This window comes from Anser anser, assembly GCF_964211835.1.
Source record: "Anser anser genome assembly, chromosome: 2".
Classification (NCBI taxonomy): Eukaryota; Metazoa; Chordata; class Aves; order Anseriformes; family Anatidae; genus Anser; species Anser anser.
In genome coordinates, this window is record NC_139721.1 from 1,121,264 (window position 1) to 1,139,764 (window position 18,501).

General features: G+C 56.9%; 2 protein-coding genes across 2 annotated transcripts in view; both read left to right on the top strand.

The window, feature by feature from the left end:
• Positions 1-5,416: 5,416 nt before the first annotated feature.
• LOC310895576 (feather keratin 1-like) lies at positions 5,417-5,737 on the top strand (the record flags this gene model as incomplete). The annotated part of the gene is made up of 1 exon (XM_083827044.1): positions 5,417-5,737. One exon carries the CDS (start codon positions 5,417-5,419, stop codon positions 5,735-5,737), a length of 321 nt encoding a protein of 106 aa, XP_083683170.1.
• Positions 5,738-14,116: 8,379 nt separating this feature from the next.
• ARHGAP39 (Rho GTPase activating protein 39) overlaps positions 14,117-18,501 on the top strand; it is a 99,440-nt gene continuing 95,055 nt past the window's right edge. Inside the window, exon 1 of the mRNA XM_083822231.1 lies at positions 14,117-14,220. Within this exon, the coding sequence (XP_083678357.1) occupies positions 14,210-14,220 (11 nt within the window). The 5' untranslated portion in view covers positions 14,117-14,209. The remainder of the gene's footprint in view (positions 14,221-18,501) is intronic.

An 18,501-nucleotide genomic window follows, 5' to 3' on the forward strand; every position in this document is an offset into this window, starting at 1 on the left:
AGACATGAAAAGGAAATTCTTCACTGTGAGAGGATGAGGCACTGGAACAGGTTGCCAAGAGAAGTTGTGGTTACCCCAGGCGTGGAGGTGTTCAAGGCCAGCCTGGATGGGGCCTTGGCCAACGTGATCTGGTGGGTGGCATCCCTGCCTCCGGCAGGGGGCTGGAGTTAGATGATCCTTAAGGTCCCTTCCAAGGTGAGCCATTCTATGATTCTATGATGACTCCCACTTCACCCTGTATAAATACACGGTTCAAGATCAGGTTGAAAAGTGCCACAAGACCTCCCCTAGTGTTCTGTTTTTACGTGGCAAGGTTTTGGTAGTGGGGGCTGCAGGGGTGGCCTCTATGAGAACAATCCAGCAGTTGCCCCATGTTTGATAAGGGCCTCTTTCAGCCATCTACAAAGGGACCTGCCGCTGCCCAGTGCTGAGCCAATAAGCGATGTTTTTTGTGCCTCTGTGATCCTACACCTTCACAACAAACACTATCACAGAGTCATATATGTAGGACGTCAGTCACTTCTCCGTAGAAGATGCTATGTAGGCACACAGGGGATATGCTCTCTATAAATCCACGCTGACTACTCTCCATCACTTTTCCGTACTTGAGAACACATTCTGGGAGGATTTCCTTCAGAACCGTCCCAGACTCTGACCTCAGGCTGACCAGGCTGCAGTTTCCCAGACATTCCTCCTTCATCTTTTGAACATAAGAGTGGGATGAGTCTCTTCCACTTTTCAGGAACCTCTCCCAGTCGCCGTGACTTTTCAAAGGTAACTGAGAGAGCTATTTATTGAAAACGTATCAGCCACGACACTCAGCATTTGCAGGTGCAGCCTGTCAGGTCCCACGGACTCCTGCATAACCAGCTACACAGCCTCCCCATCATCCTCGTCAACAAGCTCCAGTGGGACAGCCTACAAAACACTCACCTCGGCAGATCAGGGGCTGCACTTGCCATTCCCCAATCCTCGCAATGCAACCATCACCACTGGGGCCCCATGTTCACAGCTACAAGCAGCATGCACACCTCCAGCTCCCCTCTAAAACGTCCATATCGTCTGTCTCAACGTTGAACACCACGCACAGAAATAGGATTCCCCCTTGACCCCCACCACAAAGAACAGCCTAAGGGACTCCCACCAAACTGCAGGAGGCCAAAGCCCCAGCTGTCAACATGCTGGCCCCACAAAAGGGAGCGCTACGGAGTCGCCAACGCAACCCTTTGGGAAGCACGGCAGGACTCCCAACGCACTTAGTCCTGTCAGCCCTAAGACAGGCCCGCGACTACAACATCCTGCTATGCAAACTCCCCTCCTCTGCCTCTTTTGACTGCGGCCCCAAGGACAAGACAGGGAGCCCACTTGCTCCCAGATACATCCTCTACCTACAAGATGACCACCAAGCCACCAATGCAGCACACCAAACAGGAAAGACAAGGGCTAAAAGCAGGCTCGTGAGTTGGAATGAAGGCACGGAGGGAGTGAATGTGATGCAAGTGGTAGCGCATCACGCCCAGCATACCTGAGAAGCCCTGACCAGCCTGCTGGGGATGCCAACAACGGGGGCCCCCTCCTCACAACAGAGCCACCGACCACACCTCAGGAGTGCCAAACTATGACCTCACTGACAACAATGCACTTCTCCCATGTCATGCATGCATCTTCTGCCAGCCCTTTAACGAACCTTCAGGAACTATCCCTTTAATACTCTCACTTGAAATGTTCCGCCACTTCCAACATCCTCAACAGGAGGAAATGAAGATGGAGCATCGTGGGGACAACACACCCCACCTCATTACTTCATGGGTTTTGGCATATAAGAGCAGCTCACGCCAAATGCTGTCATGCGCAAAGGCTCTCTCACCCCGCGGGCACCCAAGGACCAGCATAAAAGCGGCCCTGCACCTCGCACCCTCACACACTCCTCCCGACGCCTTCTCCTCTGCGCCCCACAAGGTGAGCCTGAGCCCCGCTCCCCTCCTTCACCTGCCCCACTGGACCCATCTCTCCAGATTCTTTCTGCCCCCAGCCTCAACAGCCCTTCCGCTTCACCACCGCCATACTCCCCAAAGTCCCACCCTAGGCCTCCCCACTCCCTTGGCCTCCCCCAGCACCGCTCCTCACGCCCCCAACACCCTCTGACTTCCCAGCACCCTCTCTTCCAGGGACCCTCCGCACCACAGACATGTCCTGCTACGACATCTGCCGCCCCTGCGGACCCACCCCGCTGGCTAACAGCTGCAACGAGCCCTGTGTCAGACAGTGCGAGGACTCCCACGTCGCCATCCAGCCTCCCACCGTGCTGGTCACCCTGCCAGGACCCATCCTCAGCTCCTTCCCCCAGAACACCGCCGTTGGATCCTCCGCATCAGCTGCCGTGGGCAGCAACCTCAGCTCCCAGGGAGTGCCCATCTCCTCCGGTGGCTTTGGAGGCTTTGGCCTTGGAGGCCTGGGCTGCTTCTCTGGCGGAAGGGCCTGCTACCCCTGCTAAGGACCCACACCAACACCCCCGACAGAAGCCTCCAACTCCATGCAAGCCAGCTCTTCGACTGAGGACGCACCTCTGCGCTCTTCATAGCGCACAGGCTCCCCAGCCTCGGCTCTTCTTCTCAGGGCACTCCGCACTCTAGCAGGGAACGGGGCCAGTCCATGCTGCCTGGAAACATGGCTGATGGACAGCCTACTCCTCTCTCACTTCCTTGTTCTCCTTCCACCATCTTCCATGTCCAGTATTCTCCACTGCAATGGCTTACTCCCAGCCACAAACACACCCGGCACCTCCCATGTGCTGATTCTATTGCAGTGCACAAAGACCTTGGGGCTCTGCGAAAACCTGCTGTTCCATGGGACACAGGCTGATGGTGGCACTACTTGCACCACAGAACAGGTCCCTTCTACTCTGCAAGCCTTTGCACTCTTTTTTTCCACAATAAAGTTCTCGTGCATGTCAGCCTGTGATGTCTCCTCTTCCTTTCTGCTCCCAACACTCCTTCAACTTCACTCAACATTAAGCAGGGCTCAGCAGGCCGGCAGGGCCCAAGCCTCTTGCTGTTCAGGAAGCAGCTAGACAGCACTCTTACATATATCCTGGTTTTTAAACAAGAGGAGTCACATATTTGACGGACAGACCACTTAGCAGACAACTAATTGGCTGGATGAGCACATTCAAGGAGTAGCGGCCAACACTTCGATGCCCAGGTAGATAAAATGGAGGAGTGCTTTCTCTCAGGGGTCTGTCCTGGGACCTGTGTTATTTCACCTCCTTGCCCCTGACATACACAGTGGGATGGAGCAGGCGCTCAGCAAGTTTGCTCATGGCACCAAGCTCTGTGGGGGGGCCGACACCTTAGAGGAAAGGGATGCCATCTGGAAGGACCTTGACAGGCTTGACAGGTGGGCCCAAGCAAACCTCAAGGAGTTCAACAAGGCCGAATGCAAAGTCCTGCATTTGGGTCGACACAATCCCCAACATCAATACAGCCTGAGCAACGAGTGGATTGCGAGCAGCCCCGCAGAGAATGACTTGGGGGTATTGGTGGAGAAACATCTCAATGTGAGCCAGCGATGTACACTCGCGGCCCAGAAAGCCAGCCATCTCCTGGGCTGCACCAATAGAAGTCAGCACGCACTGAACTACTCTCTTTCCCATTGGGATTTTCTGGACACCACCCCTGACAGATACCGTCAAGACACTTCAATCAACGTCATAGAATGACGGTTGCGCCTCTGAGATGAGGCTGGATCTTGGGCTCACCAAATCCCCAGCCATGGCTCTTTCTCAAAGAAACCCGTACTTCCTCAGCTTCTGAATGGCCATGTCATTGGAGCAATCATCAAAGCCTTTACTAAAGGCAAGGTAAGCAACAATTCCTGCTCTCCCCTTGTCCACCCAGCACATCACTTCAACGTAGAAGACACTGAGAAGGCTCAAGTATGATCTGCTCTTTGTAGATCCATGCTGACTAGTCCCCATCTCTTTCTTACCGTTCATGGGCTTGTCAATGCTTTGCAGGAGGATTTCTTTCAAAACATTCCCAGCGACGGATGACAGAGTGACCAGCCTGCAGTTTCCCAGACCTTCCTTCTCCATCTTGTTGAACATCAGAGTGGGATGAGTCTATTCCAGTCTTCAGGAACCCAGTCACCAAGAACTTTCAAAGAAAGCTGAATGTAGCCTTGTGAAGATTTCAGCCAGGACTCTCAGCATTTGTGGGTGCAACCTGATAGGTCCTGTGCACTTAAGCACATCCAGTGGCACAGCCTCCCCGTCTTCCTCAGCAACACGCACCACTCACCTGTTGGACAGCCTGCAAAACACTCACCTTGGCTAAGCAGTGGAAGGCCTTGACATTCGCCCACACTTTGGAGTTGCAGACCACATGCCTCCAGTTCCGTCTGAAATGTCCAAATCACCTTTCAGAAAATCAAACACTGGGCAGAGAAATAGGTTTCTCCCTTGACACAAATGCCAAATATCACCCCCAATAACACAATGGCTCCCAGCTGGCCCTTTCTGACAGTACCTCTTGTCCTCCGCCTTTCATGAATCTCAGGGCCGCTCACGGACCTCCCCACCCAGCCCAAAACATCCCATCAAGCAGAGCGTCAAGGCTTGACTTTTCTGGTGGCTTCGGCTTTGGAGGAAAGGCAAGGAAGCCTACGGTGTCAGGAAACATGGCCAGTGTAGGACCTACTCATCTTTCATTCCTTCTTTTCATAGCACCCTCTTCTATGCCCGATACGCTCCACTGCAATGATTTCCTCACAGCCACAAAGCCCAGTGTGGCTGGGCCACACCACATAAATGCCATGCAAAGACCTCACTCATGACACCACACCTCAGCCAGCCTTTGGCCACATCATCTACCTGCCCTGCCATGCACCTTTCACAGAAATGCTCCAGCCTCTAATACTCTCACTTTGAAGGTACCGTCAGGACCCAACACCATGTCCCCAACAGGAGGAAATGAAAAGGTTGAGTTGTGGGAAGGACACCACACCCCACCTCATTACTTGCCAGGCCTTGCCATGCAAGAGCAGCTCACGCCAAATGCTGTCATGTGCAAAGGCTCTCTCGCCCCGCGGGCACTCAAGGACCAGCATAAAAGCCGGCCCTGCACCTCTCACACTCACACACTCCTCCCGACGCCTTCTCCCCTGCGCCCAACAAGGTGAGCCTGAACCCTGCTCCTCTCCTTTACCCGCCCCACCTGGCCTCTCTCTCCATATGCCCTCTGCCCCCAGCCTCAGCAGCCCTTCCGCCTCCCCACTGCCATGCTCCCCACAACCCCAGGCCTCCCCACTCCCTTGGCTTCCCCCAGCACCGCTCCTCACGCCCCCAACACCCTCCGACTTCCCAACACCCTCCACCTTCCCAACACCCTCTCTTCCAGGGACCCTCCGCACCACAGACATGTCCTGCTACGACATCTGCCGCCCCTGCGGACCCACCCCGCTGGCTAACAGCTGCAACGAGCCCTGTGTCAGACAGTGCGAGGACTCCCACGTCGCCATCCAGCCTCCCGCCGTGCTGGTCACCCTGCCAGGACCCATCCTCAGCTCCTTCCCCCAGAACACCGCCGTTGGATCCTCCGCATCAGCTGCCGTGGGCAGCAACCTCAGCGCCCAGGGAGTGCCCATCTCCTCTGGAGGCTTTGGAGGCTTTGGCCTTGGAGGCTTTGGCCTTGGAGGCCTGGGCTGCTTCTCTGGCAGAAGAGCCTGCTACCCCTGCTAAGAACCCACGCCAACACCCCTGACAGAAGCCTCCAACACCGTGCAACACAGCTCTCGCACTGAGGATGCACCTCTGCGCTTTTCATGGCACCCGGGCTCGCCAGCCACGGCTCATCATTCCATGGCACAACAAAGCAAGCAAGCAAGGAAGGGGCCAGCCCATGCTGTCAGGACACAAGGCCAACATGCCTCCTTCTTTCTTCCTCTTTCTCCTGTCCATAGCACCACCTTCTACGGCCGCTACTCTCTGCTGCAATGCCTTGCTCACTAGCACAATCTCTCCAGAGACCTTCTGGGGCTGCTCCCACCACACGGTAGCGAGACCTTGGGGCTCTGGGAAAATCTGCTCTACGCAAGGGACATAGGCTGGTGGTCGCCCTCCAGGCACCTCCGAATGTGCACCTTCCACTTGACGCTCCCTCTTTTTCATATTTTCCTCAATAAAATCAGCCTGTATCCCACATCCTCAGATGCCTCCTCTTCCTTTCTTCTCCCAATGCTCTTCCAACTTCACCCAACAAAAAGAACAAAAAGCAGGGCTCAAGTGGCCATCAGGGCCCAAGCCTGTTGATGTTCAAGAAGTGTTTGGACAACGCTCTTACATAGATCCTTGTCACTAAAATGGAAAGACATGATGGACTACTCAGATTATAATGAATTGCCTGCATGGTCACATACCAAGAGTTGTGGTCAACAGCTCGGTGCTCAGGTGGAGACCAGGGAGGAGTGGTGTTCCTCTGGGGTCTCTAGTGAGGCCTGTATTTTTTAGAATCATAGAATATCCTGAATTCGAAGGGACCAACAAGGATCATCACGTCCAACTCCTGGCACCACACAGGTCTGCCCAAAGATTCAGACCATATTACAAAGAGCACAGCCCAAACCCTTCTTAAACTCCGACAGTCTTGGTGTTGTGACTACGTCCCTGGGGAGCCTGTTCCAGTGCACAACCTCTCGGTGAAAAACCTTTTCCTGATATCCAGTCTGAACCTCCCCTGCCTCAGCTTGACACCGTTCCCACGGGTCCTATCGCCAGTCACTAAAGAGAATAGATCGGCACCTGCCCCTCCACTCCCCCTCATGAGGAAGCTGTAGCCTGCGATGAGCTCTCCCCTCAGCCTCCTCTTTTCCAGGCTGAACAGGCCAAGTGACCTCAGCCGCTCCTCATACATCTTCCCCTCTAGGCCCTTCACCATCTTAGTAGCCCTTCTCTGGACACTCTCCAACAGTTTCATGTCCTTTTTGTACCGTGGTGCCCAGAACTGCACACAGTACTCGAGGTGAGGCCGCACCGGCGCAGAGTAGAGAGGGACAATGCCTTCCGTTGACCGACTAGAAATGTTGTGCTTGATGCACCCCAGGGTACGGTTCATTCTTCTGGCTGCCAGGGCACACTGCTGGCTCATGTTCAGCTTGCTGTCAACCACAACCCCCAGATCCCTCTCTAAGGGGCTGCCCTCCACCGTCTCGTCACCCAGTCTGTACATATAGCTAGGGTTGCCCCTTCCCAGGTGCAGGACCTGGCACTTGCTCTTAAAATCCTTTAGACACTGGGTTTGAAGACATATCTGCTGAGTACCCCACCTTGGTTTCGGTCTTTTGCAGTCCCCCTCTCTCAAACACGATGCAGAGGTAGCGCTGCTCTTCAGGCCGGGCACCACTTGCTGTAACTTGCGTGCCAGTTCCAGGGACCGCAACCGTGGCTGCAACAGTTATTGGGCATTGGGCGTTGTTCTGTTTTCTCCACAGCCTGTTACCCTCCTGGGCATGATGCGAGGGGCACATCTGTGATATCAGTGTGGTGTTTTGAAGCTCCTGGGTGGACCACGTGAATGGCAGGACACCCTGGACCTCCACAGCCTCTCTCCCTCATCCCTCCATGGGCAGAGTTAGCATCCCTCCCTTGATATGAGGTTGGTGTTAGCAAGCCAGGGCCAGAAGAGGTGAAGCCCACCAAGATAAAGCCAGGAGATGTATAAAGGGACACACAGACGTGAACAGACCCCACTGGGCTGCATTTAGCTCTGACAGGGTTGGTGGGCACCATTTGGCTCCTTCTGAACCCTCCTCAGCTGGAAGCAGCCATCCCATGGGATGGGTTAGACATGGAGAAAACTGTCTCTGTGCTTGCCTTCAACAACATGCCCCCATCTGCATGTCCCTGCAGCCTCTGGCTGATCCCAGAGCCTCCCTCTCCCAGTGCCTGCAGAACATTTTGACACCACATGTGACAAATGTGGATAAATTTAACTGGGGTGGAGCGGGGAGGCTGGGGCTGGCAAGAGGGAGTTGACACTGCTGTGGCTTTTGGAAATGTACCTTGATGGAAGGGTGCATTTATTTTTTTCATTGCTTCTCTTGTTTAATCATTGGGGGGTTGAGAGATGTTTCAAGTCTTTATATAGCTTAAAAATATTAAAACATAATAGTCTTCTGTTTCCGTGGCAACAGGGACAGCAGGTATTCATGGGCCTGGGATGCTGGCATCCTGCATTCATCACAAGGTTTAAAAGACAGAACAATTTTCTTCAAGGTTCCCGGAAAGCACCGCGCAGGGAGAAGGGAACCCCAGCCAAATGCCAGCCCCAGGGCTGGAGCAGTGAGCCTGGGAGTGCTGCAGCTTGCAGGGAGCTGGGGCTCCGGCACTCATTTCCATGCCTCCTGCCCATGTCAGTGACCGTGACCGATGGCCTGGGCACTGGCGGGAGGCAGGGTTCTCTGGGACATCATTCAGGTACCCCAGTTGCATCCTGCATGCAGCCCTGCTGTGCAAAGCAAGCAAACCACTGCAAAACAAGCCTGGCATCGTCATGGGCACGTGGCTGCATGGCTCCCAGCCAGCTGCTGGCATTGTCACGGGCAGCTGGGCACGTCTGAGCCTTCCCAGCCCTGCTCCTCCAGGTGCTGTCTCCCTGCTCTCTCAGGAGGAAAACAGAAGAGAAGGCAAAGCCTTTCCCTGCTCAGGTATGTTCTCCTTGGAAATTCAAAGGAGCAGCCCGGGACTGAGGACTACCCTTCTCCCCAGCAAGGGGGTGGTGCAGGGCATTGCAGCTCCATGGGGGCAGCCACCTCCCTGGGTCCATGCTTGGTGCCAGGACCGTGCAGCATGGATACCAGGAGCTGGCAGGTGCCCACTGCCTGAGCTTGGCCACCCTTCGCTATGGTTTGTGCAAGCTGCTTGCCAGTGGGATCCAGCAAGCCACATACCTGTGGGACCTGGTCAACCACACACCGCAGGGATCGGGCAAGCCACATTCAATCCCTTCTTCATTAAAGATTCAGAGTTTCCCCCGTGAAGGCATCTTAAGCAAAGAACAAAACATGATCATCTATAACACATGCCAGCCACTCTTCACAAAGCTAGGGCACATTTGTGTGATTTACAAGGGCACCTCAGGGCTGTCGGCATCCTTGTGAGCTATCCTCAAATTAAAAGCACGAGCTCGCAAGTTTATTCTCTGCTGTTTGCTCTGGAAACGCCGCAGGAATGGGGTCTTAGCTCAAGAGTGGGTGGAAAGGCAGCATCAGAGCTGCCTCTGGACTCTGATCTTCTTAACCCATCGCCAGTGCTCTGTGCAGTGGGCATGGCTAAAAAGTGTAGACATTTCCCTCGCATTACAAGGGGCCCAAGGGGGTACAGAGGCATGGTGGGGGTCTGCCTCAAAGGAGCCCATGAAAAACTCCTTTGGGTCTCCAAGCCTCCTGGAGCAGGACATCGCTGGAGGATCTGCAGGCAACCAGCAGGTAGATTGATGCCTGTCCCACAGGACCCACTGCTTTGGCCACCCCAAGTGATGCTTCAGCTCCAGATGTTCCTCCAGAGGTCCCTCTGCACGAAGCCCGTTGCCTGAGCACAGCACTGGGAGCGTCAGCAGGACTCCAAGCCCCATCTTCTCTCCTCGTGTGGCCCAATCGCTCAGATACGGTACATGCCTGCAGCCTTCCCCTCCCTCCCACCCCTCCTGGGCACATCCTGGGCCGTGTCTCCATGCCACCAGCACGCTGGGTGCTTTACCCGACAGCTCCATGCTCCCCTTCTCCATCACATTTCAGTATCCTCAGCCAGGCTGCTTGCCTGCTGTGCCTCGTGCTGTTCAGAGCTCTACCTGCAAGCCCCAGGGATGCACGGATGCATCTGTTCTTGCTCTGTGATACAACTTTTTTATGGAAAAATGAACAAGGTTTTTTTGTAAGTAGAATTCTAAGAACCGTCGTTCCCTGGGCACCTGAAGTGTGTTTGATCGTGCTTAAGTGACACTGCAGGGACTGAAAGCACGTTACTTAAGTAATTACAGGAAAGCTTTAAAATTCAGCACAGATTTCACTATTCAAACTGTGTCCAGATATTCACATTTCCGTTGGGTTAAAACGTGCAAGTGACACATGTCTCTCACTGTGACCGTGTCCCCAGGCACTTGCTGTTCGCTGCAAAGCTCCAGCATCCGGAGCCACTAAATGTCCTGGTTTCAGTCTGCAAAATACAGATGGATAAAAAGTTGTAAGCATGGATGAATGACTCTGCTATGATCAAAACCCAGAAGGTTACAAGATAGGACCCGAATCTTGCTTTTTAGAGAAAAATCCCACTATGTGAGCAGACCCAGAGAGGTATGGCACAGGGCTTTGATTCTGCTCCAGCACTGCAGATCTGGCTTTCTGGAGGCACAGCGGCGCTGGTGGGCAGGGTGCAGAAAACCTCAGCTGCAGGCTGGCCCAGGTCAACATCTTCTTTAATGATCCGGATGACGGGGCAGAGCATACCCTCAGCAAGGTTGCAGGTGACCCCAAACTGTGCGGAATGGCTGATACACCACGGGGCCGTGCTGCCATCCAGAGGGACCTGGACAGGCTGGAGAAATGGGCTGATGGGAATCTCGTGGGGTTCAGCCAGGAAAAATAGAGGAACAACCCCAGGCACCAGGACATGGCAGGCACCGTGGCATCCTGGAGCTGGGGTCACCCCTGGATGGGGACATGTCCCCTGTCCCCTGCAGAGCACAGTGGCACAGACTAGCCTGCACTGGGACGAGCGGCTGGGTTAACTGGGGACATGTGCCTTCACGTCACTGGGTCCCCGATCGATGCGGTTCTCCTGGGGGCTGTTCACATGCTGCAGTTAATGCACGGCCGCAGCAGCGAGGGAAGGAGGGGGCAACCCTGCCCCTGCCGGGTTCTGCTCTGCCATCCCCGGGTTCGGGGTGGTGTCAGGGGGCTGCTTTCCACCCTCATCTCCAGAAGGTTGGAGACAAAGGTCCTGGTCGACTTTGTGGCCCAAGAATGGGAGAAATGACCCTAAGTGGGAGGAATGACCCTAAATGGGAGGAATGACCCTAAGTGGAAGGAATGACCCTAAATCCTTCTGGTCTTCAATTTTCTTCTCTTTGCGTGGGCGCTTTGGTGCCTGGACCCCTCCATGATGCCCAAATGCTGGTGGTGGAGCTGCAAGCCAGGGGTGATACCTTCAGGAAGGAGTACTGGGGGGAACAGGGAGCACCCCTGGGTGCTAAATCCCGCGCAGACATCCTGAATGTTCCCACGATGGGCAGGACGTGCAGGAGGTGACGTGGGGAGGACTTGTTGGGGACCAGCGTGCTGCTGGGGTGATCCTGCCCCTCTACTCTGCCCTGGTCAGGCCTCACCTGGAGTGCTGTGTCCAGTTCTGGGCTCCCCGGTACAAAAAAGACAGAGATCTCCTGGAGAGAGTCCAGCGGAGGGCCACAAAGATGATACGGGGCATGGAGCATCTTCCCTGTGAGGAAAGGCTGAGAGACCTGGGTCTGTTCAGCCTGGAGAAGAGAAGACTGAGGGGGGATCTTAGCAATGTTTACAAAAACCTGAGGTGTGGGAGACAGAGGGATATGGCCAACCTCTTTTCAGTGCTCTGTGGGGACAGGACAAGGGGCAATGGCCACAAAATGGAGCCCAGGAAGTTCCTCACCAACATGAGAAAGAACTTCTTCACGGTGAGGGTGACGGAGCGCTGGGACAGGCTGCCCAGGGAGGTTGTGGAGTCTCCTTCTCTGGAGATATTCAAGGCCCGTCTGGACGCCTACCTGGGCAGCCTGCTCTAAGGAACCTGCTTTGGCAGGGGGGTTGGACCCGATGGTCTCTGGAGGTCCCTTCCAACCCCTACAATTCTGTGATAAGCTTCTGTAAAGCAACCTGGTAAGCTTCTGCCATGAAATCCCCAGCCTGACAGAGTGGAGAGCGGTGGTATTGTCTTTGTGGACTTCAGCAAGGCTTTGGACACTGTGCCCAAAACATCCTCACGGATGAGGACGAGGAGGCCACGAGGTGGACTGAAAACTGGCTGAAGGGCTGGGCCCGGGGGGGGGAGGCCAGTGGCACAAAATCTGGTTGGAGTCCCCAGGGGTCAATACTAGGCCCGGTCCTATTTGACATCTTCATGTTGCCCGTCCCTCACCAGCACAGGGGACGCCCCAGGACAGGGAAACATCCCTCACAGGGAAAGAGCTCCCATCACGCCCGCCTTCACAGCAGAAAACCTCCAAAAAGTTGCTGTTCCCTTGGACAGTGTAGCTGTGACTTGCACCACTCACACCTCCAAGGAGGAGAAATCAGGGTTGGGGCCAAACGCGGCGTTCTTGGGTCTTTCCAGAAAGCTTGAGTGACATCGAGCAGTCACGGCCACGGCAGGGAGCAGTAGGTGAGGCACTGGTTTGTTGGAGCACCCCTACGCTGGGGACACCGACACGGACACCAACCTCCAGAGACACCTGGCAGTGACTTTTGGCCAAATTCCTTCAAATTCGCAAGTCAGGATTTAGATTCAGGCGGGAAATGTCATTTTTGTGGGTGGTTTGGTACCATCCGCTGCTGAAAAACTGAAAGAAACGAGCTGCTTCTCCAAACTCAGCATTTCTTTTATTAATCCTGGAGTGTTTTGGCATGGGGCAAAAGCTGCCCCAAGCTGCCCCCCACCACAGAGGTGGGTGTAGGTCGACAGGGGCTGTGGGGTCAGGGGGGCACTGGCCCTGGGGGAGGCTGTGGGGCACGGGGGGGCCCTGTGATGCACAAATCCCAGGGGACATGGGGCACAGGGTGCTGTGGGGCCCCGGCTTTGTGCTTTTGTGTGCACGACGGCACATGTGCGTGTGTGTGCGTGTGGCTTGTGTGTGCACTGGGCAGTGCATATATGTGCAACGGTGCACACTGTGCTTGTGCACGGGTATATATACAGGTATATGTGGTGTGCAAACTCTGCAGACATGTGCAACATGTATATAGTCCTATGGGTGTGCACGTGAACACGCATGTGCAATGCGCACATAGGTGCAGTGTGTACACTCTGTGAGACGTGGATATAGTCCTATGGGCGCAATGTGCACACATATGTGCACTGTGAATGTGTGTGCACTGTGTGCAACAAGTATATAGACCTATTGGTGTGTACGTGCACACTTACACGTGGTGTACGCATAGATGCGTGTGTGTGCACCGTATACAGTGTCCTATGGGTATGTATGTGCAATGTGCGCATATGTGCGTGTGTACGCACTGCCTGCAACGTGTATATAGCCCTAGACGTGTGTATATGCACACTTATATGCGGCATGCATGCATGTGCATGTGTGTGCACTGCATGCAATGTGTATATAGCCCTATGGGTTATATGCGGTGTGCACGTATGTGTATGTGTGTGTACATGTGCTGCGTGCAGCGTGTATCTGTACAGTGTGTGTGTGTGTAAGCGCACATGTGTAAGTGCACGTGTGTTGCATGTGCACATGTATGTACGAGTGCACAGTGCGTAAGCCAAGTGTACGTATGTGCTCACGTATGCACTGTGCCTGTGTGCGTGCGGGCAGTATTTGAGCTAAAAGAGGGCAGATTTGGGTCAGACGTAAGGAATTTGTTGCGCAGAGGCCGCCCACGGGAGCCGGGGGTACCCAAGGCCAGGCTGAGGGGGGGCTGGGGGCAGGCTGGGGGCAGGGCCCCCGGTGCGGGGTCAGAATTGGGCGACCCCCCCCCCCCCCCCCCCCCCAAAAACCCGCTTCCACGTGACTCTCCCTGCACCCCATCCCGCCCACCCCGCGCGCGGACTACAACTCCCAGCACCCCCCGCGGCCCCCCTCAATTAAGGGGGGGGAGGAGGAAGGCGCGGCTGGAGGCGGAGCCTGGCGAGAAAAGGGGGCGTGGCTTGAGCGCCAGGCCCCGCCCCCCTCGCCGCTCCCTATTGGCCGCGCCGCCGTTGTCGCTGGTGACGGGGGGACGCGGCGGGGCCGCGGCGCGAGCGCCGGCCTCAGTCGGGCGGAGGCGGCGGCGGCGGCGGCTGCGGGGGGAGCGGGGTCCGCGCGCGCGCGCTCCCGCGCGTGGGGGGGGGTGGGCCGGGATTTTGGGGAGGGGGGGGGTTGGGGGGGAGAAGAGGGGGTGCGGGGGCAAGGCCCGGCCATGGGAGCCTGCACCGGGAGCGGGGCCGGGGCCGCCGCCGGGCGGTAGGGCCGCCGGGAACATGGCGGAGAGGTGAGAGCCGGCATCGCGATGGGAGGGGGGGGGGCTTTGGAAATGGGGGGGGGGGGGCTTTGGAAGTGGGGGGGGGGGATGAGGGCTGGGGGGGGGCGTTTGGGGTCTGGGGGGGCTGATAAAAGGGGCCCAGATCCCCCCAAGGCGTCCCCGAGGAGGGGTCTGAACCCCCCTTTATTCCCCCCCCCCCATATATATCCACCATAGGGATATTGGGGGGGGGGGGGGCTTTTGAGGGGCTTTTTGCACCCCCCCATTTGGGGGTGGATGGTTGAACCCCCTTTTTTGGGGGGGGGGCGTCTGGATGCATGCAGGGGGCACCATTTTATTGGGGGGGGGGCTCTGTCTGTTCTTGGGGGGGGTACAGTGAGAGTTTGGTTGGTAGCCCCCCCCTTTTTGGGTGCATTGGGGGGGGCGCCCCAGCCCTGCCCCCCATCTTTTTGGGGTTCATGGGGGGGGGTGCATTCCAGCCCTGCCCCCCCCGCCCTTTTTGGGTCCATGGGGTTGGGAGGGGGGCTCCCAACCCCACCCTGATTTCCGGGGGGGGCGTTGGCAAAATGGGGGGGGGAAGCGGATTCTGACCCCACCCTGCTTATTGGGAGGGTGATGGGGGGCTGGATCCCCCCCCCTTTCCATGCCCTATATGGGGGCTATGTCCCCCCCCCTCCCCCCCGACCTGTAGGGGGTTGGATCCCCCCTCCCTGCTCCATATTGGTGTTTTTTGGGGGGAGGTGGGTGAATTCACCTCCCCTCCATATGGGGTTAAGGGGGGGGGGGGGTCTGCATCTCCCCTCCCCATAGAGGTCATGGGGGGGGGGGGGGGGGCGGGCTGGATCCCCCCCACCCTGCTCCTAATCTGGGGGGCTGGGTCCTTACCCCCCCACACCTTTATTCCCTACGGGGGGGGGGCTGGATTCCCACCCCCCTTTAATTATGGGGGGGGGGGGTTGGATCCCACCCCATATCACCCTATAGGGGCTATGGGATGGGATTACCCCCCCCATCTCCCTATAGGGGTTATGGGGGAGGGGAGGCTGGATCCCCCCCCTTGCTGTTTTTTGGGGGGGGGGAGGATGTTATGGGGGGGGGCCGCATCCCCACCCCGCTCCCCGCGGGCTGCAGCTGGAGGAGGATTTTTGCGGCGGTGCGAGGTGTGGCACGGCGAGGGGTGCCCGCACGGGGGGCCGGGGGGGGCCGTGAATGCGGGGCCGAGCCGAGGGGGCTGCATCGGGGCAGGGGGGGATCGGGGGCGGGGGTGGGGGGGGGGGGCTCAGAAATGGCCGAGCCAGGGCGGGCGGTATTTATTTTCTCGTGCGCGACGGATCGCGGGTTTTTTATTTATTTTTTTTTTTTAATTCCCCCCTCCCCTCCCTTCTCTGCGCTGCTCTGCTGCTTCCCCAGCCCTGCGTTTCCTGGGCTGCGAAAGCTGCAGGATTTTTTTTTTATCATTTTTTTTTCATATATATATATATTATTATTATATCTTTTTATTTCCTTTGCGATAGCGGCTTAATCAACCCTTGGGTGACCTCTACGGAGAAACCCGCAGCTGCCGCGCGCCGGCACTTCACCTGGCACATGCAGCTGGGTGGGCTTAAAAGGGGGGGGGGGGGAGGGAAATGACATTAAAATAATAAATATATATAAAATAACGAAATCAGGGAGCTTTTTTGTGAGCCCGGAGACCCCCCAGAAGCAGCAGGTGGCTTGGGCAGGGTGCGCCTGGGCCAGTAGCGAGCGAGGTGTGGCCGTGCCGATCCCCGATCCCTCTGCGGCCGCGCGGCGATGCGCAGCCCGATCCTTGGACCGGCGCGCTTGCACCTCGCTGGAAACCTTCATGCGGTGCTCGGGGGTGATCTGGTGCTCGGGGGTGGGGGGCGGATTTGGTGTGCTCGGGGGGATCCAGCAGCCTCGCGGCTCCGTCGCGGTGCCGGGGACGTGGGGTGTTGGCTCTGGCCGCACCGTGCTGCCTGGCAGATGCCTCTCGCCGCTGCTGCTGCCGCCTCTTCTTCCACGCCGCCGCTGCTTTCTGTGCTCGTTTCGTAAGCCAGGAGCCGCGCGTCTCCTCGCCGTCGCCCGGTGGTGTTACCTTCCTCCGGTCAACGGGGAGCCCGGCCGCCTCGCGTGCCCTCGGGGTGTCCTGGACCCTAAAATCCGTATCCGTCTGCGGTACGTGGAGGAGCAGCTTTCGGGTCTAAATCCCTCCTTAGTGCTAACCCCAGCGACTTGAGGTATGCCCACGGGACTCGAGTGGCCCTTGATCTCTCGTGCAGTCCCTTTCCTCCGGTGCCGATGGGGCACGTCCCTCCGAAATCTCTGCCTGCTGCCTTTCCCTCGCCGCCGATCGGGACGAGCCGAGGGCTCGGCTGCCTGCGAGCCAGATGTCTGCCCGTCGCGCTCTTCCAAAGGAGCCGGGGATGGGTTCAAAGGGGTTGTTCAAAGGAGGCTGCGAGCGAGACAGCGAGCCTGGCGGCTTGGGAAGAGGGGAGGGAGCGAAGTCGCCGTCCTGGTGACATTAATATTGCGATACCGAGGCACTCAAGGGGCTCTCGCAGCCGAGTTCCCATGATTTGTTACTAACTGGGTTTGAGGAGCTTGCAACTAATTCCTGGGAACGCGGTACCTGCCTTAAATTAGGTCATTAACTCCTAATAAGAGAAGCAGAAGTGCCCCGGTCTCTTGGAAGCAGCAGCTCGGAGCAGTGGAGGCTGCAAAAACCATGCCCCGTTTCGCCCAGGGTCTTCCCGATGCCTGCGGCGGTCGGCGTGGGGTCGGTGGCTGGTTTGGGGTTGGTTTGGGGGTTTTTGTGTCTGCTTCTCGTGCCGTTGCTGGGGCAGGAGCTGCTTTTCCGCGCTGGTTGCAGCCGTGAAGTGGTTTTTATGGCGAGCACTGGGCAGGTGCTGAACGTAACAGCGGTGCTGGGTGCGATTTCGGCCAGCTTTAACGAATCAAGATGTGTTTGTGCGCGCTAACAAGCCTGGCACCGTAAAAGCAGTGAGTGATACGGGTTGTGTTGATAAAAATAAAAAGGCTGGCTTTTTATTCTGATTTAGAAGTATATCCCTGCTGCCTTGTTCTTCCCAGGCTGTGTCAGGCGTTTCAGGGCTGTCACTGCAGGTTATGACTGAGTGGTGAGGGCACCATCACCGTGGGGCAGGGATTCGTGCCATCAAAGGCCAGGCTGGACGGGGCTTAGGGCAGGTGGGTGGCATCCCTGCCCGTGGCAAGGGGTGGCACTGGTTGGCCTTCAAGGTCTCTTCCAACCCAAATCACTCTGGAACAGCCCTGCACGCACCTGGGGAGCGCGGTGCAGCTCGTGGTAGGTCGGCTTGCTTGTCTGCAGAGCTGCTCTTCTCCCTCTTTAATATTAAAGGGTGGCGAAATCTGGGACGGTCCCAGCAACCTGTCTGCACGACGCTATCTTTAGAGCTGTGGCTTTCATCAGATGAAAGCTGCGTTATTGCCGGCGGTTGCCGTATCTACGACGCAGCCCTCGACGGGGACTCCGAGTCTCCAAAATCCTGAAGCCGATCCCGGCAGGATAAGGGAGATCCAGGCTGCGCGGGGCACTCCTGATGGACTGAACTTTGCTGAGAAACCCACCTGCCTAGAGGAATGGCATGGCCTTGTTTGATAACATAGTTCAGCTTGGACTGTCTGCCGGGTGGAGGAGGCCTGGTGCATCGTGTAGCTCCTCTAACGATGACCCTGGTCTTCTAAAACGCTTCTGCGAGCCAGGTGGAGCTCCTGGGAAGGAGTCGTCTCACCTCGTGTTTACGAGGAACTATCCTGGAGGCTTTGGTGAAGCCACAGTTCGGGACCTGGATCTGAAGGTGACCACTTTGGTCTTGGCCAAGTCCAGCACACCACCAGTTCCTGCCACCACGCCAGGGCTGTTGGTTGCCCAATGTTCATGGAGTTGGAGTCTCGAGCCATAGCAGCGTGTTGATGTGGGCAACCTCCCCACGAAGTAATTCCTTTAGGTAGCGCTCCGGGAGCAGCTTCCGAAATCCCTGCCCCAGCGGCGTCCCGCTGTGGCTTCGCCTGGTCCTGTTGAGTTGGGTTGGCCGTTGTCTGTCGTGGGTCAGTCCGCTCTGATTTGTCCGTCCGCGTGTAGGCTGGTCAAGGTGAAGGTCCAGGGCAGGTTTTTCTGGGTGGGTTTGTAGGTAAACGGCCGTGTCGATAGCAGACATCGTGTCTCGGGGGTGGGTATCTCCGGTTTCTTGTGCAAGACCGGTCGGGGCAAGGCTCCGCGCTCAAACCGTTCTGGCGTTCTGCCTG